General features: G+C 42.5%; 1 protein-coding gene across 2 annotated transcripts in view; it reads left to right on the top strand.

Annotated features, from left to right (window-relative positions):
- Nucleotides 1-23,984, top strand: part of LOC136874954 (zinc finger protein ZFP2) — a 53,336-nt gene that overhangs the window by 18,636 nt on the left and 10,716 nt on the right. For both annotated transcript variants that reach the window (XM_067148670.2, XM_068227941.1), the window contains exons 2-4: nucleotides 16,601-16,690; nucleotides 16,898-17,020; nucleotides 20,792-20,841. In XM_067148670.2, coding sequence (XP_067004771.2) covers nucleotides 16,622-16,690; nucleotides 16,898-17,020; nucleotides 20,792-20,841 — 242 coding nt within the window. In that variant the 5' untranslated portion in view covers nucleotides 16,601-16,621. The remainder of the gene's footprint in view (nucleotides 1-16,600; nucleotides 16,691-16,897; nucleotides 17,021-20,791; nucleotides 20,842-23,984) is intronic.

Genomic DNA, 23,984 nt, shown 5'->3' with positions numbered 1-23,984 from the left:
TCGGGAAATATTTCAAAAGTTTGAGAAATATATAAAAGTAGTGATATTTACGGCACAGCAAATTTCATTTGAAGTCTTAGACTTATATTAACAAAATGTGTTGGCTCAAATGCAAAAATTACATATCCCTAGTCATCAGAACAAGTCAGGGCTTGCTAGAGCAGGCTTTGCTTGTATGAACCCAGGGGAATAGGGATGTGGATTTTTTACTTACTATCTGTACTAAGTTTTTGAAAATGTATTTATCCTTCGAAGTGCTATACAAAGTACAATCACCAAACAAATTCACTTTCCAGTTTTTCTCCTATGGCTTGATCAGAAACCTAGCACCTAATTTTATGAATTCAAGATACATTGCTTTTGGGCTAGGAGGTGCTTGCTAATGATTGTTTATCACAATTGGTTGGTTGCAGTGGGCCAAGTGCAGTCATCAAATGAGTCTCTCATTGTCAACAGGACAAGATTTATTTTCGAGAATAATTTGTGAGTATAAGTGAAAAAAACAACAATAAAGTGAATTCAAAATGGCATATGCTTTGATCGTTCAGGGGTTAGCTATATTAAAGTGAAGGAACCGCTGTATCACTGAGGACTGACTAACTGAATAGTCATATATTTAGCAGGCTCCTGTACTTGATGATAGATCTGGATGGCAGAGCACCAGGCACAAACAAAGAATAGTTCCTCGTATGGCCGTGTGCGATCATATCTTGAACACGTACTACATATCCACATCATGAGTACCATGGGAACGAGCGGAGTGGTCACACTATGGCTATGAATCCAAGCTGTGCAATCAGGGGACTCATTGGTTCAAACCCCAACTGTCAGCAGCCCTGAGAATTGTTTTTTGTGGTTTCCCATTTTCACTTCCTGGATTTCTGTGGTTTCCCATGTTTACTTCCTGGTGTTCTGTAATTTTCCATTCTCTTCTAAGCAAATGCTTGGACAATTCCTATTCATAGGCCACAGCTAATTTCTTCCACCTCCCTCCCCAGAATCATTCACTATCATTCTTTGAATTTTCATTAGCTCCTCAATGGAGGTTGGTGACAGGAAGGGTATCTGCCATAAAAATCTGCCATAAAAATTCAACTCATCCCTGACCCCAATCACAAAAATGGGACTAAGAAGTAGAAATAAGAAATACATACATGAGAACCAAGTTAATTCCTGTTTGGACAAGGGGGCCTGAAAATTGGCCTAGAGCTAACTACATTATCTTACTTAGTGCCGAGGTTACTAGTAGCAGAAGCTTTTACCTTTCATTTCTTCAGAGGCTTTCCTGACCTGCACAGAGGTGACTCAGATGTTTCTGTACTTAGTACCATACATTGTTAGTGTAATTTATATAATTCTGACTGGAGAATTTTTGCAATAGTAGGTTGCATGTTCAGTAGTTAGGCATAGTGATTACTGAGGCCAGCAATGACCACTTATAGAACAGTTTCATAATTACATCTATTGATTAAATTTGGATCTAAGGCTGTCTTACTCATCCTTACTCTAGCAGACAGTTTCACTTGGGCTGTAAGATTCTACTAGATTTAAAATGTTTCACTAATTCTACCACCCACAAGAAAATCAATGTTAATGTAACAGCCAAGTGTTGAATTACATTGCCGCTTACTTCATTTTTAAATGTTTCAGAATTTTCTCTAAACTATTCAAAATCTTCTTACAGATTTAATTCTTTGGCCCTTGCAACTACAATTTCCTATTAATTTTCAATACTTTGTAGACTGAAATTTCCTAAACTTATAAATTGTATATCTTTAGCCTGACAATACTTTCTGGTCTTCCTGGGGCAGTTCTGCCTTGAAGGTCTCATCCTGGTATCCTGGCCAGTTTGCAAATTGTCCTTGGAAAATATAATAAAGAAATAAATCTGGAAGAAAATCGTATTATTATAATTGTTACGGAGATTCCTTGGGGGACAGAGGTGAAAGAAGGTGCAGGCATGAATGGGTCAATATAAGACAATCAGAAGATTAATTTAAAACTTTAAAATTAGAGCTATATTTCTCTCTCTGCTATCTTTTGGTTTCTTTTCAGATGTTAAATTTTAACAAAACAATTCGCTAAGCTAAAAGTAAGATTTCAGGTACAACAATGAGTAATCTAATAAATGACAAGAGCACCTTTGCTCCAGGAAAATTATATAGGAGACTACTCTCCAAACATTACACCATTCCAGCCTTCCAGAGGCCCCATTCACCTTTTACATTAATAGAAAGGGCATCTTTGCTCTATAAAATTTACACTTAGGAACCTATTTCCAGAAATGTCCAGGCCTATCAAAGGCACAACATACAGTTTACAAAATAGAACAGTATTCACTATTTTAAATGCTCAACAGCCTAGCATCTTTACATGAGAAGAATGGGAGGCTTCTCCAGTACTTCTGGCACGTTCCTTAGATTTCTGAGCTTTTCTGATCACCTTGTAGGACAATGTCATCTGGCGAGATGTGTGACCGGATGACATCCTCCGATGGTCCGCTGCTGGGAATGCTTGGTGTGTGGGGTTGCCCGACGTTCACACCGCTTAGTTGGCTCGGCCTCCCGTCCCAGCTTGAACTGCTCCAGAGCTTTTTTTTTTTTTTTTTTTTTTACGGGGGTGCCCCGTAGCCCGCTCCCCCGGAGTGGCAATCGACACAATCTACATTGCCTCCGACATGCTATTAGTTTGAGTAGAAAAGATATAGCAGGGAGAGTGGGAAGTGATACCAGGAGTATCTGCCGGTTTCCGACTTAGACTCGCTACCACGGCAAGAGTTTGTATTGGTTAGGTGGTGTTGAGGTATGGTATTGAAGGGTCAGGGAAAAACCACATAGGCAGAAAGAAGAAAGAGCCTACATGTAAATTCTGACATCTTTTGATAGCACATGCAAGGATGTGGGCTGGAAAAAGACCAGAGGTTGTGTTAGTTAGGAATATGTGTCATGCAATCATAATAATTTCCTTGCCAATTTCTGTTATTATGGGGATCAGACCTTCTTGTCACTGCCGGGTCGGCTCGGGTCTGCTAGCGTCTGGGCTTTGGGGCACAGGTTCGTCCCATTGTCCAGCAACCAGCAGTCCCTGGTGCCAAGTCTCCTTTTGGAGAGGGGGAATTAGAGCCAAGCCTTACATGCAAGGGGCTATCTTCTTCCGCCCGTCGATGTCCCTCTATGCGGTGTTGTTGGAACACACTTGTCACTGCAGATCTAAAACTAAGGTTTTTTATAACATATGTGTATATAGGTTCTCATTGGAGTGCCGGCTGTTTGCCTGCTTTCATGTCCAGCGTTCTACCTAAATAGGAGTGAAATAACTCATTAAACAGATAGATATTAGTGCTGTTTGTAGGGCGCGGGCTGGTGTTCCGCTCCCATGTCTCTGTCGGGAGGCGGAGGTGGATTGATACGTCCTTGGCCGCCTGGCTGTGTTGCCGTCGTCTTCTTAAGTTGTACTTCTTATAAATCTTCCTCGCCTGGTCCCTGGGTCTAGGACAGCTGAAACATATTTACATAGGTGTCTGCAGTGTGTGGGTTTATGTGGTATATAGGTGTCAGCTTGTGGGAGGAGGTTGGCTATCGGCCCCTCGCCCACCCAACGCTGTGGCTGAACAGAATGTGCTTCAGTGTGGGATACTTTGTGTAAAGATCGACGTCGCAGCGTCCGATCCCGCTTACTAACGGGTTGATCTGATTACTCCATGACTTTCTGTACATTTTTAGTGTCTGTTTGCGTATGTGGTGCCTTATTGAGCTGACTTTCGCTGGGGCTGCGTACATGATTATTGGCCTAATTAGGGCCTTATACATGTTTATGGCTACTTTCGTGTTTATACTGGACTTTTTGTTCAGTATAGGATATAGCTGGCTAAGTCGTATGCGTGCTTTTCTTTGGATATCTTTGATGTGATGAAACATGGTGAGCTTTCTGTCTAGGACTACTCCTAGGTACTTGGCTTTGTCGTGCCATAGGATATCTTGATTGAAAAGCTTCAATGGTTTTATGTTGACTGTTCTGTGAGTGTATCTGTTCTTTCTTGTGAACAATACGGCTTGGCACTTGTCAACATTGACCTTGATGCGCCATTTCGTTAGCCATGCCTCGAGAGTTCTTAGCGCTACTTGAAGCCTCTTCCGAGTGCACGCTAGTCGTGGATGTTGTACTGTGAAAGCGGTGTCATCGGCGTAGAGGTGTGTGGTAGAGAGTTCTGTAGTAGGCATGTCGTTTGTATACAGGACGAAGAGGATTGGGCCGATAAGGGACCCTTGGGCTACTCCCGCTCTTATCCTGCGCGTACTAGACAGTGTGTTGTGTACGTCTACTTCGAACTCTCGGCCCTCCAGGTAAGATTTAATAAGTCTTATATAGCCTGGGTGAATTCTTGGTCTATTAGTTTCGCTAGTAGGCCTTCGTGCCAGACTTCGTCAAATGCTTTCTGGATATCAAGGAAAACCGAACCTATATCCCTTCGTTTATTGAGACCTATGGTGGCTTGTTCTATGAATCGCGTGAGCAGTTGTGGGGCAGAATGTCCGTTCCTAAAGCCAAACTGCTTGTTGCGAATTATACCTTTTTCCTTGATATGCCCTATTAACCTTTTCAGTAGTATTTTCTCGAATACTTTACTGAGGGCGTCCAGAAGGCTGATGGGCCTGTAGTTGCTAGGGTCTGACTTGTCCTTGCCTGGTTTTCCAAATAGGAGGATCCTAGCCCTTTTCCATTGTTCAGGGTAGTATTGGAGTCTGAACATTGCATTGAAAATGCTGGTAAGTAGTGTTAGGGCTTTGTGAGTTAATTTCTTAATTATAATATTCTGGATCTCGTCTGGGCCAGGCGCCTTCTTAGGGTTAAGATGACCTATAATCCACTTAATTTCTGTATATTTGTCCTCTTAACCTCCTGCTTAGGTGCGTTTTCAAGGAATTCTGCTACCTTTGCCTCAGTTTGCCTGATGAAAGCGGGGTCGGATGGTATTTCGTTCGGAGTGAAAGCCGCCTCCATCGAGTCCACTATGATTTCCGCTTTATCACGGTTCTCGTATACCGGGCCATTAGGTCCCTTAATGGTAGGGGTGCTGTGTGTTTCTCGCGTGAAGTGTCTCGCTAAATTCCACACTTGCCTGGTGTTTGTGTCGAAAATTCTGAGGTGGTTGTTCCACTTTTCCGACCTGCATTCCAGTAATTGAGTTTGTATTTCCGTGTTTAGTTCGTTTTTCATCTCGCGATTTTCGTCTCTGTGATGTCGAGCCCAGTTACGTTTGTGGCTGTTGCGCCTGCGTATTAGCTCCTTTATGTGACTTGGGATCTCGAAAAGAGGGGATTCTTTGTGTTTGCTTAGCGGTATGCTCGCAGTTGTGGCTGCTTGAATTGCTTCTACTAGGGTTTTGACTGCTTTGTCGATCTGGGCTGTGCTGCCTAACAGCTTGCCTTCGCTTCCCTGTAGGAGTGTGTCTAGCTTGTGTTCGAATTTGCCCCAGTTGGCTGCTTTATAGTTGAGCCGGCGCGTGGGTTTTTTCTCATATTCCTCTGAGTTCGCATCTAGTGTAAATATCTCTGGTTGGTGCCTCGACCCAAGGTCGTTAACTACCGTAATGCTATGCCTTTGAGGAATATGTCGCAGTAGGGCTATGTCTAGTATATCGTCGACCTGATCGTTTGGCGCTAGGAACGTGGGTTCGCTGGGGGCTGTTACCATATAGTCCTGGGTTAGCATGTGGTTATACAGCTTTGTGCCTGCTGGGTTTGGATTCAGGCACCCCCAGCTGGCGTGTTTCGAGTTTGTCTCCTCCTAGCATTGTGTTTCGATTTGGCCTTAGTACTGCTTCTATGTCCTGAGTGTTCAGGCTTTTCGGTCTGGAGTATGCCGCTATGACATTTATGAGTGTTCCTTGCACTGGTAGGGCTATTCCGCATGCCTCCAGCTTGACCAGCTCTGGCATGTCTACCTCCATGTGCTTGATGTTCTTCCTTACCAGGACTGCCATTCCTCCAACTCTGTTAGCCTTATCATTTCTGTGTATTTTGTAGCCTCTTATGGTGCACTTCCTCCCCGGTGGGAGGAACGTTCCTGTTAGGAGTGTTACTGTATGGTGTTCGCTGTTAGGACGGCTTCGAGTTCATATTTTCTTGACCTGACGCCCTGGCAGTTCCGTATTAGAACTCGAAGCCCTTGTGTGTTGGTGATGTTATTATTATTGTTATTATCTTCGTTGGGTTGCTCAGCCATCTCGGGTCAGGAGTTCGGAGATCGCATTAGCCATTTCCCTTAGCCAGGGGAATGGGAGCTTGTTGGCCATCAAAACCCCCGTGGTTATGACTGCCGTGAGGTTCAGGTTCGGGAGAAGGTTTTCAGGATTTCTTCTATCCTTTCCCTGAACGCCTTTACTGCCATGTTCCCCTCTGGCTGCTGTGCCTGTTCCTGTGTTGGTGTGGTGTCGGGGGCGGACGTAGGGGGTGGTAGTGCGGTTGCTTTTTTGCTATCGGCAGGTGTCTTGCGGGGGGTGGAGCTTGACGGGGGCTGGCCTTGTGGCTGCTCGGAAGGAGTTTGCGTGGACTTAACCTGCCTTGGTTTCTTCGCATGGGGCTGGGCCTTCTTATTATGGTTGGGGATCTTGCTCTTATTCTGGGGCTGGTTGGGCTGAGGGCGCGGGATTGTGTTCACCCTCCGTCCATGTAGGTTTAAAACTTAAGAGACTTCCGCCTGAAGGGCTCTGGCTGCCTGAAGGGCGCTGTTTTTGGCCCTTTGTGCCTGAAGGGCCTGCGGGACCTGAGGGGTCCTTTTTGCCTGAGGGGCCTGGGTTCTTTTTGCGTGAAGCGCTTGCACCTGAAGGGCCTGCTTGGGCTTTTGGGTTGCCACGCTTGTCACCCTTTGGCCCTTTGCCTTGATGGGCGGCTTCGAAGTCCCTGCGGCTGGGACATTCCTTAAAATTAGCCGCGTGTTTCCCCCCGCAGTTGGCGCACTTGGAGTGCGCGGGGTCGCTGCCGTGGGGGCAGTCGCGAGACAAGTGGGAGGCGGCGCATCTGCGGCATCTGGGCTCTGATCGGCACGCCGTCCCTGGATGGCCATGCCTCTGGCACACTCCACATTGGGGGCCAGTGGCTGGAGGGCGGTATGGTTCGACCGATACCAGCATGTTCGCCAGCATCCGCATTTTCTGCAGGTTGTCTGCTCCTGGGGTGTCCGCCACGGCAACTAGGAATAGGTTGCCCTTGGCTGGCCTATTCCCTGTTCTCATCCGCACCACGGAGAATGCGGGGATATCCTGTGCTTTCAATGCAAGCTGGATTTCGTGCACATTACTTCCGTTAATGGGGGTCCTCACTACGAACCGCTTCATTGTGCTGTTGGGCAATACTTTTACAAAATTAATATTCAGCCCTTTTAGCACTCCGATAGTAACCTCGTAGCTCTCAAAGCTAGTCATGTGTAGCCGCTTCGTGCGCGTCAACTCTCGGCCTAGAGAAGTAGTATTTTCTCTGATCATGTGGTAGCTTTTTAGGAGCCCCTCTTCAAGTGCCTTAGTGTCTTTGGTGTACACCGTGAAGGGTGGGGGGTAGACCCCTTACGGGTGATTGGTTTTGTTGTTTGGAGTGGCTGAGGTGGTTTCTGAAGTGTCCGCCTCGTGTTTGTGGTTTGTGTTGTTGGTGGTGGCATAATCGTGTTTATGGACGTGTCTGTGGAGCTTTCGGCTTGGGCTCTCGGGTTTCGACCCCTGCCTTGCTGGGCCTTGCGGTTCAGAGGCTTGGTGTCTTTTCCTTTCCCCACGCCTTTTCCCCTTCTCGCCCTCTTGGCCTCCCTGAACCCGTCATCTTGGTTTCCCAGCAGGTGGCTGGGTCCGAGGTTTCGGTCACCCCGTGCTCGCTCGGCTCCTCTCCCTCCGAGCTTTCGGAGTCGGCATCCTGGGATGTGCTTGATGCATCTATCACCAGGTTTGCCTCATCCGAGTCAGAGTCCGATTTGCCAGCTTGCTTGGGGCTCTTTACATGACGCCAGCCGCCGAGTCCGTCTTTTCTTGCCCTCTTTCCCTCCTTTGGGCACCGCCTCATCGCTCGGGTTGGCGGAACTGGGTTCCGCTTTCCCGGCGTCCGGTTGGCTTGCCACTAGGTTGGGTTTGGGGGCAAGCTTTGTGTTGGGGGGGAAGTAGTCTCCTGTTTGTGTTCGTGTCTCTCCCCAGTCACTGGCTTAGCGGAGTCATGAGACTGTTCCTTCCCAGGTGCAAGTTCCGGCACTTCGGGATCGAACCCCGGTTCCCGTTCACTCGCACATAGCGTCATGCTCTCTGCTTCGCTTTCCCGGTGCTGCGCGCTCCAGCCTCGGGGCTCGGCTCGGTGGCCGGCTTGCCAAGTGGGCAGCTGCTGCACCGGTATATGCTTACCAGCGGCTACTGACGGGGTGGTTATGGGAGTTGTCCTGGTGGTGGTAGCGGTGGTTGTGTTAGTGGTGGTGGTGAGCGCAAAGTACTGCAAGCCGCGCCACGTTACGTGAGCGTCCTGCGTCTGGTTTACTTGCAGAGAATCAGGGGTGAAATCTGTTCTCTGCTCCTCTGATGCATTTCGCCCACTGCTCACGGGGGGGGGGGGGGGGGCACGCTGTGGTGAGTCGCCACCGGTCCCCGCTCGGCCGGGTCATTGGTCGTTAGCGATGAGCTGCGCGCTTGTGGACACCCATCCACGCACTGACCAAGGCGTATGTTGCTCAACTGCGGTGATAGGACTAGCACCGCCGATCAACTCATGGCCGTTGGTAGCTTGTGTAGTGTTTCCTGGAGACATGTTAAGGACTAAGCCCAGCTCTTGAAGTTCGTTGCGTTTGTCTGTAATGGCCCCAGACTCGCTGACAATTTGCTCTTTCCTAAGCGCATTATTATTGCTCTTTTGGAGATTACGAGTCTGGTTCCGTGTGTTTTGATGTGGGGACATTCGAAAACGAGCTAGTGGACGCGGGATGATCCGTTGTTAAGCGGATCCCTGGGCCACAGAATCCCTACAGAGCCATCTCCCCCTCGCCTTCTATAGCCGATTGGCTAGGCGCGTGTAGGAGGGGACAGCACTGGCGCAGCCGCGCTGGGGCAAGAGGCTATCGAGCCGTGGAACCCCCTGAGGGGGTGGTTCCACCGTACTGAATTTTATTAATATAGAATTTATACATAGTAAATCAGCGACACAATTCATACATAAATAACACCCAAAAGGCAAAGGCAAATATAGAGAGAAAGAAACTACAACCTATACAACACAACTCTTCTAAGGCACTTTGCGTTGTCCTGCCGTTTTCCTGGGGCTGCGTCGAGTCGGCGTCTGGCCTGGAATGCGTGTTCGTCGTTGTCTGGGCGGCAGGTACAAGACCATTCTGTTGCGATCTCGCGTGCTGGGTGCTGGAATGAGACTCCTCCGGGAGAGGGGGAGTCTGCCCGGTAGTGGAGTCACTGTCGCCGCATCTACTGTTAACGAGCTGCTGGCGCTGTGGCTGCGGCTGCTCCCTTTCCTCTTCCGGCCCGTCCGCCACGACCCCTCCCCCTGGTGGCTGGGGTGCGGCTGACCGGTGCCCACGGTAGAGGCTGGAACTGGAAGCCCTGGGGTAACTCGGCGATCTCGTCGCCGGTTGCCTGGTCGAGCTGAATGGCTGCACTCCAACCTCTGGACAGGGCGATATAGAGTAAGTTCGCCCGGTTGAAGGCATATTTGCGTTGGGCATGATCCAGTGATTCCCATGCTGAGAGAAGCCAGAGTGTTGTGGTCGCATCGTGGTGGTCCAGTCCAGCTGGGATGCTCGGTAGTAGAGCTTCCAAAGCTGTCGCGATTTGGAAGACGCGATAGTCGGGTGGCACTTCCAGTCCCTTTGGATAGTTGTGGGGACGTAAGGAACGAAATTCATCTCTCCGATGTTGGAATCTCCGCCCCCTCTGCTAATGAAAAGAGTTTAACAGGGGTATCGAGTACCCATTCTACCAGGCCTTTGTGAAAAACAACAGGTTAAAGTTACTGGCCCAAAAATCAAAATGGTGAGGAGGCGGACACTTGCGCTCCTTGAAAATTGAAATGAAAAGCTTAAAACCCTATTTGGGCTTATGGCCCGAAGTTACAGAGGCTAAGCCTATACTACTGAGGTGACTAGATGGAGAAAATATTGAAGTTACAAAGATTACAAAGTGAAAAAGGTCACAAAATCATAGTCACCTCAAATTTAAGTTGATATTCCCTGATTTCGGTTAAGTTCCTTCGGCTTGTTTGAAATTTACATTTAAAATTTGAAATTTATATTTTAGAAAATTTAAAGTTACATTATTAAAGATTGGAAACCTTCCCCTCGAGCTAGGTTTCAAAGACTATCACCTTGTTAAGCCAGAACTGCCATTGCCTTGGGTTGGTAGACTTCTCGAAGGTGGACGCCTCTTTTATAAACGCTCACTGTGTAGACTGTGTAGACTGGAGCGATCAATAAGGCAACCTGGTCCGAAAATGTACCAGCTTTTATACCCGAGGGGAAAGTTCCAGAAAACTCTGGGCTAAAGCCCGACACACTCCCAGACAATGTTGACTGGATGAAAAATAAATATACAAAATTTTCTATTGGCCAACATCTTAAGTTGGCGGGAAGAGATAGAAGTGTTGTCAACTTTAACACACCAAAAACAAAGAATAACCTATTCAGTTTAGGAAAGCTTTACATACAAAATTACTTTAGAATTTTAATAGTTCCTCTTCGCACCAGAGGACATAACATAAGTTTATAGTAGAGACATCTGTAGAGAAATGTCTGAACTTCTTGTGTTAGTTGTTGCGAGTTTTAGATTTTAGATGGCATTCTCCAAGGCGCTTCATTTAAAGGTACCTACACATTCAGTCTTCCTGGTACTTCTGCTAACATTGAAAGAATATGCGTACACCATTATTTTAAACTCCTATGTCTTTCAGCATTTATTCTGCAGACCTCTGTAAATAAATCCATAATCCTCTGTTTGCAACCAGCTCTGTGGTCTTATTTATTTCCATCATTAAATAATTAAGAACCAAGTCTAACCATCGTCGCCATCGTATCCTCTACTTCTCATACCCTTCATGGCTGAGTCCATTATTGCCCCTCAGTGACCTACCTCCCTCTGTTTGCCTCTCATGAATTCACCTTTGAAGCCAGGTTTTGAGTACAGCTTCATCCATCAAGTTTATTCATAACTTAATCTTTATCTCCTCATTTTGAGTTTCCTCTTGGCATACCTCTCTTTGTTCGTATCACATACTTGCCAAACCTTCCGATTTACCTGGAAACGTTCCGTTTTTTAACTCGTCTCCTGATTTTCCTATTTATTTTTACTTCTTCCTATTTTTGTCCAATATAACCTCCAGTACGGTCAATACTCTTCCTCTAGGATGAATTCTTATCTGCTTGTGTAATTTATGCAACCTCATTTTCAAGCGTATTTATTTGATGCTTTATTTCATGAATGTTTCGTCTGACGTCCGTCGCTTTCGTGTATCGTGTTTCCTGTTCACCACTGCAGCATGTGTGCATTACAGCTGGGAATTCAGGATGGCAATCGTCCTACAAACAAGAGAAGCTAGCGCGCGCTAGCGACTCCGTTAATCAGGACAAAAGAATGAATTTGTTATTGTGTACATGTAGTTCTCGCGCTGTCGACATAGTTTCTTTGCTTACTTTCATTGAAGTTTTGGGCCATGTGTTTTTTCTTGTGGTTCTGTGCTTTTCCCCCTGTCGAAATAAGATGTTAATAATGTATGAGCCATATTGATCTGTTTTGTATGTGTTTCGCATATTTCAGTGCATTTGTATTCATTCCTACTTCATAATTTTAATATTTTGAATGCATTTCAGAGAGTTGTGTCTGTGACAGTTTCTGGTATTTTCTCTTCACGTTATGGCCACAAAACATAACATACTTTATCTCCAAGTGTTCAGAGATGCCTATAAAACTAAATTTCCGTTCATTTCACAGTATGATAAAGCAAACTATTATGCATTTTTTCCATGTGTCGGTGTGATATAAATAATATTATTATTCATATCTATATGTCATAAATGTGAATGATTAGGTACATTTTCTTGTAACCATTTTTATGTTTTCTTAGTTTAAGATTTTATATGTTATGGTCATTTCGCATTCTAACTGTAGATATGTATGCCTTTTACCTTGTCCCCTTTTCACCGAGACTGTGACGCAATATACGTGATAAAATCCGAGAATTTAAACATCTTCCTATTTTTGATTTCTAAAAGTTGGCAGGTATGCTATCAGCAGTCATTTTCACTATGTTCATGTCTGTTACTTCTAAATTAGGAATTGATATATCCTTCCTGAATCCAACCAGTTTTCACTCCTGTTCAGCAAAGTTTGTTAAGAGATAAGAATCTTTTTTTTTTGTTTGCTAGTTGCTTTACGTCGCACCGACACAGATAGGTCTTATGGCGACGATGGGACAGGGAAGGGCTAGGAGTGGGCAGGAAGCGGCCGTGGCCTTAATTAAGGTACAGCCCCAGCATTTGCCTGGTGTGAAAATGGGAAACCACGGAAAACCACCTTCAGGGCTGCCGACAGTGGGGTTCGAACCTACTATCTCCCGAATACTGGATACTGGCCGCACTTAAGCGACTGCAGCTATCGAGCTCGGTAGATAAGAATTTCATATTGTTCCGTATTGAAGTGAGTTCACTAATACTGGTAAGTTAAAAGAAAGTATAAAATGGTTTAACCTTTCAATACTATTCAAATAAGAAATGTAAGGTTACATTCCTATTTAATTAAAATTGGTACCGGTTTCGACCAGTATTTTTGGTCATCATCAGCCGATCACAAATAAGTATAAAACAATGCACAGATAAATAAATTGCAAAGTATGAAGAATTCTGTAGGTTGCTGTTAGAACCTAAAATTATACAGTGCCTCATAAACTGCAATTGAACTCTTCAAGAATTTGCTCCGTACTACATTTGGATACGTACTTGATTCTGGACTTCTCTCTAACGCTTATGTCATATTAACGTTCTTGATTCATGACTTCTTCATGATTGACACACAGTGCTGATCCTTAAAATTATACAGTGCCTTATAAGCTGCAACTGATACATATGTATTTGTTTTTAGACTTTTTTCATAACATTGTGTTATAGTGCTTCATTAACTGCATCTGACAGTATCATCTAAACTTCATATTTTTACCTGTGCATCTTATTTGTGATTGACTATATTTCAACGCACAGTACTCCCTAAAGATTTTAGTGCTTCACTAACAGCAACCTACATAATTTTATACTATGCAGTTTAGTTATTTATGATGAGCTGATGATGACCAAAAATATTGGTCGAAACCGGTACCAATTTTAATTAAATAGGAATGTAAACTTACATTTCTTATTTTAATAGTATTGAAAGGTTGAACCATTTTATACTTTCTTTTAACTTATCTGCAAAGTTTGTTTAAAAATGGACCAGTATAAAGAGTGGTGAACTCTCTTCTCCCTTACTGAATATATTTAATTGGAACTGCAAGCTTACTGCATTAGCTCTTCTGCTCCTTGATTCAGTTTCATTTACTATGCTACCATCCTGAGAGAATACATATCTTAAACACTTGAAATGATCCACCTGCCCCAGTCTTGTATTTTTGACGGGACCTTCAGTTCTCTTGGATTTCTTCCTTAATGACATTTATTTAATCTTGGAAATGCCACTGTGCCTCTCTTCAAGTCACAACATATTAGATAGCAGACTTACACCACAGTCTGTCACTATGACCCAGTTATTGGCATAGGCCAAACTACTAACTATATTTCTGTATAATTGAATCTCTCCCTGCCATTTTATGATCCATGTGCTGTGAACAACAAAGGTGAAAGATTACTGCCTTATCCAAGTTCTGTATCTATTTTGAACTAAGGACTCATTCTACAATCAATTCTAAGCATGGCTCAAATGTGAATATAAATGGTTTTGATTGTCTGTACAGTACTAACCTATCCCTAATTTCACAATTCCTCGGTATAACTATCATAATTTCCCTTAGTACTCTGCCCTATACCTTCTCTAGACCTTCTAAACATAAACATAACTGTCTATTCTTCTTTCAACATTTTTCAGTTACTTGACATATGCTGAAAATATGGTCTGACAACCCCTGTGGTGTTTCATCCAATTTTACTTTCCACGATCATTTGCACTCTCCTTTCCAAAACACCTTGGTTAATATATTGATCAATAAAATTCCTCAAAATTTTTTGCAATTCTTCCTGTTCACTTGTGTGTGGATGAGTACTACTACTGCTCTTGTCCAATCAGTAGGTTCCTTACTCACATTTTATGCTAATCCTATTAATCACCGAGCGAGTTGGCCGTGCGGTTAGGGGCGCGCAGCTATAAGCTCGCATCTGGGAGATAGTGGGTTCGAATCCCACTGTCGGCAACCCTGAAGATGGTTTTTCGTGGTTTCCCATTTTCACACCAGGCAAATGCTGGGGCTGTACCTTAATTAAGGCCATGGTCGCTTCCTTCCCATTCCTAGGCCTTTTCTGCCCCATCATCGCCATAAGACCTATCTGTGTCAGTGCGACGTAAAGCAAAATAGCAAAAGAAAATCCTATTAATCTATGAAGCCATTTCATCCCCGCATTCCCAATATATTTCATCACTTCAGGTCTAATTTTATCTACACCTGTTGCTTTGTGACAGTGTTATTTATTTACCATCATTTCCTTGAGCGTAATTTCACTGCCATTGTTGTTCTCCTCTGCATGAACTCCATTCTTCAGGACCTGAACACAAGTATATACTTTTATTTCTAGACTAGAATACTTCCAAAATATTCCTTGTATCTGTCAGGTGATTTCCTGGGATTTACATTATGTTTGCTTGATTTACTTATATTTCACATATCTATGGCAAAATAAAAAACACATTATTGTTAAAGCGGGTTCATTCGGGTAATTAATGAGTTGTATATGAAGCCAATGGAGAAGAGAGACAATGCAATATCATGTTATGAACATTGTCTATGATTATTCTTGATCTTGTCAATATTCACAGGAACTGAAAGCTCTTTTTAAAGTTGAACATGCTTTATTGTAAAAACAAAATAAATTTAAAAGATACAAGGCGTGTTTTTCAAGTAAGGGCCATTTTGTTGTAGTTGCAGGCGTTGCAGCTCTGTTGCTAATCTGTATGGTTCTGTTCTGTGCTTGCTCAAATGTTCAAGATTATCGACTCGCCCGCCCCGTGCAAGGTTCGGTCAGCGATACATTTTTTGTCAGCAAGGAACCTGTCTGCTGCACGCATTCACCTACAGATTTGCGAAGTGTATGTTACTAATGCTATGAGTGAAGGCAAAGTGCCTAAGTGGATACAAAACTTAAAATGTGGACATGACAAGGTGACGTCCATGATGAGGCCCGCTCCGGTTGCCCATCTCTGATCACAGATGATTTGGCGGCTTCAGTTGAATCCAAGTTTTGTGTGGACAGCGCTTCACAATAACAGCTCTCTCAGATGGCCTTCCTGATGTTATCGGAGCAGGCAGCAAGTTTCTATGAAGAGGATATTCAAAACTTAGTTGTAAGTTATAATAAGTGTTAAAACAAACTTGGCGGATGTGTTGAAAAATAGAGTAAAGTATGTAGAAACTGCAAATAAATGTGTTGTTTGAAAACCGTCTTTCGTTGTGTAGTTATTTTCAAATGGCCCTTACTTAAAAAACACGCCTTGTACTTATTTCATAAAATACTTGTAATTTTTAATTTAAACACTATACTAGTGTTATTTGCTTTCCTTGTAAAAACCTGCTTAAAATGTACTATTATTTTAACCTCATCAACCTCATCAACATTCATAGGAACTAAAAGTTATTTTTTAAAGTTCAACAGATTTGATTATAAAAACAAAATAAAAGTCATGTTGATGAGGTTAGAATAATTGTATAGTTAGTCATTGTCCAAGTGTGTACTGAGCAAGTGGCCATACGGTTAGAGGTGCACAGCTATTTGGGAGATAATGGGTTCAAATCTCACTGTCGGCAGTCCTGGAGATTGTTTCCCATGATTCCTATTTTCATGCCAGACAAATGCTGGGGCTGTACCTTAATTGAAGCCATGGCTGCTTCGCATTACTAGCCCTTTCATATCCCATCATCATCATAAGACCTATCTGTGTTGGTGTGACATAAAGCAAATTGTATTTTAAAAAATCTCAAAGTGTAAAAGTACCAAATCTCGTAGTAGTTCATGATATGATAGTATATGTTTCCTTGACTTGTACGCCTTGGACCATTTGAGTTAAAAGCTCCCAGATTTCACCAGCTACACTGCACCTTTGAAAGTGCTGAACATTTAATCCATTGAAATGTTGTGAGCTATCACCCATTTGGACTGTAGCTTATAAATCTGAGAAACTTTTACTATCATTATGACACTGGCTGTGAAAGCCTGAGCTGCTATACTAGTTTGTGAGAATAATCATCAAATAATCCATAATGTTATTAGACGGAGGGAGAGAACATTGTGGGAATTAAAAAGAAGCAGTTCAAATGTGAACTGGAACATACTCATTACATTTTAAGTATTAGTTTCCTTACTGTCATTGTTTTATTCTCTGTTATCATAGGTTCTCTCTTCCTTTGAAGTTATGGATGAACCCCTCTTTATCAAGTGTGAGCCAGATTGGCCATCAGATACAGAAGAATCATCAAATGTTGTAAGTGTTTCTACTGTCCATATTGAAAGAAAGGGTTTATGAGATAATAGTTACATGATGCTGGCAGATGTCATATTTCTATCAGCAAAGACTTCACAGATGAAAATGAGTAACTTTTTAAATAATGAAGCTACAAATGAGAGATATTATGTTTATAAATAATTTGTTTTAATAAACTGCATATAGTTATATTGTTCTAATTTTCAGGAGCTAACTAAGCAGTTGACTACTGAAAACCCTGTGGTAGTTAAGGTTGAACCTGATTGTGTTCTTGGCTGGAGTGATGGGGAAGGAGAGACAGAAATCTTGAAGGAGGAACATGAATTTGAGGTAATCTTCAGGTTTCAATGTTTAATGCTTGTAATTCATTTGTGTTGGTATATTATACAGACTAGCAGGCAAACTTTCTGATTGACTGCAGCAAACCAAATAAGGTACGTTGATTGTGAAGCTGAACTTTGAAAATGATAAGTAGAAAGAAATCATTTGTTAGCCAACCAATAGGAACAATGTAGTATTATAATTTATGAAAACCCAGTTATATTCTTCTCTCTCATATTGTTATTGGTCGATTTCAGAGCAAGTCTGTCTGTGGAAATACAGCATTATGTACCAGGATTGCTGATGTAGCCATGGTGATTGCTGCCATTTCAATATCAGTAAATTTATTTCCTACTATCTTCTTTTTTTCCCGACCTTTTCTCAATTTACTCTAGTCCGAACTTGATGTGGATATGGCTCAGTTTTACAGCTGGATGCCTTTCCTGATGCCAACATGTTTGGAGGGTGGTTGTATTCACTATTGCATGTTTCTGTGGTGCATGATAGTGTATGTTGTGCTTAGATTAAGTGGAGTGGTTAAGACAAACATAAACCCCTAGTCGCCAAGGAAAAGCAATTAACCATTTGTTGCTAAATCTCCAACCTGGCTGAGAATAAAACCTGGGGCTTTGTGAACCAAAGACCATTACTCTCACCATTCAGCCAAGGAGCCAGGCTCATTTCCTACTGTTAATTAATTTTTAAATAGTCTTTCATAATATTTCACTTCAAAATAATTCCAAGATTGCACTTGAATGCAGACTGTTACACGTTTTTAGATACTTTATGTACAAAATAAGCTTAGAGATTTCTGAAATGAAACAACCAAAAGTTAAATCTTTATTTCCTGTTAGACAGATGTTGCAATATCAGGGTAATACTTCCTCCTTAGTTTACTATCTCTGCACCACTTCTCATCAATCCCATATTCCAGTCCCAGGTGTGTTGTTAACCAGTCCATCAACCATAATAATCTGCTTCTTCCCAGCCTCTCTTTCTATTCATTTGTAATTCTTGGCACTCTTTTTTTTCTTCATCCATCCATTTAATATGTTCAAACCATGACCAACTATATACTCTGTTTTAACAACTAACATTTCCACCTATATTTCTTTCCATATATCTTCATTTCTTCTCTTCTTGCCTATATTATAACTGGCAAAGTCTGAACTGTCTGCCGTAAGAAGTGTATATTTTCATTCTATAATATGTAACAGAGAAAGCACCAGAGAGGTTGTGTATGAAACTATTATGATTGATATCTATAATGTATATGAAAATTTTCTTGTCAGATTGCTGATAACCAAGTTCTAAATCATCAAGTGATTAAGGCTTTTAAGAACTTGATATATATATTGATATAATATCACTAACATTAAAGAATCTGATTACTGTCATACTGTCAGCTTGCATTTGCGATATAGTGGGTTCAAACCCCACTGTCGGCAGCCCTAAAGATGGTTTTCCATAGTTTCCCATTTCCACACCAGGCAAATGCTAGGGCTGTACCTTAATTCAGACTACAGTTGCTTCTTTCCCTCTCCTAGCTCTTTCCTATCCTATTGTTGCCATAAGGCCTATCTGTGTCAGTGCAGCATGAAGCAAAGTTGTAAATTTAAAAAAAAATTAAATCTGATTATTGATGTTTAGTATACCAGTATACAGATTTTAGTTCCAGCTTCATATCATTTCAAATACATAATTGTACGCTGTCAAAGGCCTTGGGTAGGTCAATAGTGATACAGTCCATTTCACTTCCCAAATCTGATATATCTTGCTGGAATCCTAGAAGTTGAGGCTAACATGCATAACCTTTCCTAAACCCAAACTGCCTTCTAACAAACCAGTTAGTAATTTTGCAAACATGTCTAATAATCAGAAAGACTGCATTCCCAGAGCCTACATGTCAAGCTGACTGACCTGTAATTATCTGCTCTATGTTTATCACCCTTTACTTTGTACACCGGGCCTACTGTAGCAACTCTCCATTCATTTGATATCAATTAAGTACTTTAGATATGTCACGATATCCCAACCTATTATCTGATGTATGTGTATGTTGGGTATTCATCCCGAAGGCTGGTTGGATCCTCAACAGGTCCACCATTAGCTGTCATAGATTGTCTAGGTGTCACTGAAGAGGCGTACTAGGAAAATGAGGAGTGAGGTAGTTTCCCGTTGCTTTCCTCACTGGGCGAGAAGTTGCTATTGCACATCAGTCTGCCAAGCCCACTGAAATGCGTGCACCAACCGACTCTATGAGCGACATTTTCACACCATTCATAGCAGGGACTGGCTGCATAAGGAATGGCATTACTAGTATCACTCATACTGTAGTCACTTTCATATTGTCAAAGTCGAAGATAAGACTGAGACAGGTCAATTGCCATCCATATGACTTTTAAAGGTACATACCTGTTTTCACACTCCACTACAATTGCCTTAAACTCATGTTATAACTGTTGATATTTTTCTTTACCAATTTCCACCGATCATAATTACTTTTTGTTAACTCCCTCACGTCTGCTTGTCAACCATATGGTACTGCCTAATATTTGTACTTTGAGAACCTTCATTTCTATCACATTTATTTTAACTATCAAGGGTGAAAAACTCCTATAGGCCAATATTCTGGCACCTGGGCATCTCCGAAAACCATAATGAAGGTAGGTAGTGGGACGTAAAACCAGATGAAGATGATGATGATTACAATACAATGCAATGTGAATACAATGTTGCTTGTGTTGTGTTGGAGTGCTGTTCAATGTAGAGGACATATGACAATGTCTGCCATTTTGTTTGTTAGATCTTGCCAGAATTAGGGAGGGGAGCACTAGCTTAACCCCACTTTTCACCACCATTCAGGAGAACCAGTACAAGGCATCCTCTCTCTGACACTTTCCTGGGAGCATCTGTACTAAAAGCCTGGAGGGGACTGGAGATTGAGAATGATCCAGAGGAATTCACCTTCTGGGTTGTATTTGGCTGCTAAGGCCTCCCTATATAAAGCAGACTGGACAAGCTTAGTCGGTTACTGCTTCAGAGTTCAGCTGAGTGAGTGTAGTGCGAAATTGTTGAGTTGGGCTATAGCTGTGGTTGTATAGTGTGTATCATATTGTTAGCGTGAGTAGAGAGGGTGCCAACTGTGGAATTCTTATAGCTGTTAGTGTGTGAGTACTATAAGTTAATAAAACATAGTGTGAGAGTAAAACTCTAGCAGTTATGTGTTTATTTACTACTCCCATCACATTGCAATTTTTTTTAATAGCTTTCACAAATATATAGCAGTAGTTATTTATTTCCAAATTTTCTTTCCTAGAATTAGAGGACAGTGCTTATTGGCATATATTGTTGGCTACAATGCTTCTAGTCCCTTACATGAGACAACAATTATAATGTGCGAATAATGATTGTACCATTAATTATTTCCGGAAGTAATTAAGGATTGGATTCTGAAATAAATAATAGTTCATATACATAGCTTTTATATATAAATCTCTTTAAGCCAATCAGAAACTCAAACCTTATAATTTGAACTGTCTGGTAAGGAGAAAATTCTTTGTGTACTCCCAGCATCTTATACAAAGAAAATCTGAAATTAACATCACTTGTACCAGTATTAAATGGTTATGTTCAATTTTACAAAGTAAATAAACTTACACTAATACTGTTTATATTTTTTATCAATGAATTGGCGAAGTATAGTTTCAATCGAATACCATCAGTGTTGAATTCATGGATGACAGTATCTATAAACAGAATTTTCTCTGCTGTCTATAGGAGGAAGCTAGCAGTAACGGAAGCGATGCCAGGGAAGATTATGCAGATACGTAAGTAAAAGAAGTAATGATGAAATTGATTTTAAAGTTGATTATTGTTGCTTTTATACTTTATGGAGGCAAGGAACTACATAAACATTAGCCTCATCTGCTTGTATAATAGTTGTGTAATCCTTTAGGTTAGTCTGTTAGTTTGATGATCTCATCCAAAGAAAAAATCTCCATTATCATGATGTAGATTTTGTTTGTAATTTTGTGTGTTTTTGGCCCAGAGTTTGGAATGATGTGTTGAGATTGTAAGTAAGGTATCATCACTCTATTTTCTCCTGGCAAATGATTGAAGAAATAACCACTTTTAGATCAGATTCCACTTGGAAGATATGTTATTACTGTGTAGAGCTTGAATTGTCTTGTGGAATCGCCATGAGAAGTTGCTAACAAAATGAGATTGGCAGGTTCCATGAGGCACTGAAGAAGGCAGTGCCGGCCTTGCTATTTTAGGTTTAGCAAACCTGCTTCTTATCGTGAGGCCCCAATTTCAATTCCATTGTAGATTAAGCATGTTTATATGGATCTAAGGGCTGGTTCAAGGTCTACTCAGCCTACATGGGAACAATGAAAGATCTATCATATGGATTGATGGTGGCCTTGGTCTAGGAAGCCAAGAGTAATGTCCAAGAGGAGTTAGTTGAGTCAAATTGTTGGGATTCTGTGACACATAAGTTAGCGGCCAGGCACTGATAATCGCCTCACAGTCACACATGACAGTTAGCATCTCCTCGTAGTCCACTGAGATTCAGCCTAGTACATGGTGAAGTAGATTCTTTAGTGTACAAATAAGGTGTCCCCACCAATCACCCTACCATGAATCCTTCTTGCAATACTATAAACACTGATTGCATCCCAGCCAAGTGTTTTAAATGCATTTTTAATTCCATTAAAGTTGCTACCATTATCATGATGGCCTACCTCCTCTACTAGTAAACCTCTTGAAACTGAATAAAGCTGTCTGTTGACAAAGGTGATAAAACCAAACCATACCCCATGGCACTACAGCCCTTGAAGGGCCTTGGCCTACAAAGTGACCACTGCTCAGCCTGAAAGTCTGCAGATTGCGAGGAGTCATGTTGTCAGCACGACGAATCCCCTCGCTCGTTATTCTTGGCTTTTGAGACCGGGGCCGCTATCTCACCGTCTGATAGCTCCTCAATTCTAATCGCTTAGGCTGAGTGGAACTCGAACCAGCCCTTAGGTCCAGGTAAAAATCTCTGACCTGGCCAGGAATCGAACCCAGGGCCTCCGAAAAGAGGTAGGCACGCTACCCGTACACCACGGGGCCGGCTAACAATGGGGATACTAGTTCCTAAAGTACTGCTCAGTATATTCCACAAGTATATACCGTACATAAACACACCCATGCTTTTTACAGCAAACGTATACACCAGCTAAATCAACACCTGTAACTTCAGATACACTATGTGATCAAAAGTATCTGGACACCTGGCTGAACATGACGTACAAGTCGTGGCGCCCTCCATCGGTAATGCTGGAATTCAATACGGTGTTGGCCCACCCTTAGCCTTGATGACAGCTTCGACTCTCGCAGATGTACGTTTAGTCAAGTGCTGGAAGTTTGTTTGCGGAATGGCAGCCCATTCTTCATGGAGCGCTGCATTGAGGAGAGGTAGTGATGTCGGTTGGTGAGGCCTGGCACGAAGTCGGTGTTCCAAAACATCCCAAAGGTGTTCTATAGGATTTAGGTCTGGACTCTGTGCAGGCCAGTCCATTACAGGCATGTTATTGTCATGTAACCACTCCGCCACAGGCCGTGCTTTATGAACAGGTGCTCGATCGTGTTGAAAGATGCAATTTCCATCCCCGAAGTGCTCTTCAACAGTGGGAAGCAAGCAGGTGCTTAAAACAGTTTAGGCCTGTGCTGTGATAGTGCCATGCAAAACAACAAGGGGTGCAAGCCCCCTCCATGAAAAGCACGACCACACCATAACACCACCGCCTCTCAATTTTACTGTTGGCACTACACACACTGGCAGATGATGTTCACCGGACATTCGCCATACCAGCATCCTGCCATCGGATCGCCACATTTTGTATCGTGATTCATCACTCCACACAATGTTTTTCCACTGTTCAATCGTCCAATGTTTACGCTCCTTACACAAAGTGAGGTGTCGTTTGGCATTGACCTGTGTGATGTCTGGCTTATGGGCAGCCACTCGACCATGAAATCCAGGTTTTCTCACCTCCCGCCAAACTGTCATAGTACTTGGAGTGGTGCAGTTTGTAATTCCTGTATGATGATCTGGATAGATGCCTGCCTATTAGACTTGATGACCCTCTTCAACTGTCGGCGGTCTCTGTCAGTCAGCAGACGAGGTCGGCCTGTACACTTTCATGCTGTATGTATCACTTTACGTTTCCACTTCACTATCACATCAGAAACAGTGGACCTAGGGATGTTTAGGAGTGTGGAAATCTCGCGTACAGACTTCTGACACAAGTGACACCTGATCACCTGACCACGTTCGAAGTCCGTGAGTTCCACGGAGCGCCCCATTCTGCTCTCTCATGATGTTGAATGACTACTGAGGTCGCTGCTATGGAGTACCTGGCAGTAGGTGGCAGCACAATGGACCTAAGATGAAAATCATGTTTTTGGCGGTGTCCGGATACTTTTGATCACATAGTGTATCATTGCATTCCTCACTCTGTCTCCAGGAAGTGGAGTAGGCTTGACTTCCAGATGTATAGCCGTGTGCTTCCTAGATAGAAGGGACTTACGAAGGACGAGACAAATAGTGCCTTTCTTCAAGAATGCAAAACTCTCCTTCAGAAGAAACATCATCATCTGTTCTCTGGTGTGACATGATTCTTTATGTACATCCATTATTAGAAGGACGCTACAGAGTGTTCATGATTTGGAAGGACACAGGATAACAGAATTAATTCGGTTCCTTTTTGTGCGACACTTTTGTTCTTAGAAGCAATATTCCATTATTATCTACAAAAAGAATCAGATTAGATAGCTTAGGATCATCTGCACCAGGTAAAACATTTTCTTGAACTAAACTTATTACTTTGAACTCAGCTGCTGAACATTCTTCAGCTGTCAAGTCATCATGGATTCTTTCATTTTCCTTAATTTCACAGTTCCTCTTTAAACAATATATCCAGCC

This window comes from Anabrus simplex, chromosome 5, assembly GCF_040414725.1.
Source record: "Anabrus simplex isolate iqAnaSimp1 chromosome 5, ASM4041472v1, whole genome shotgun sequence".
NCBI lineage: Eukaryota > Metazoa > Arthropoda > Insecta > Orthoptera > Tettigoniidae > Anabrus > Anabrus simplex.
Note: the sequence above shows the minus strand (reverse complement) of the source record. Positions and strands in the feature narration are given on the sequence as shown.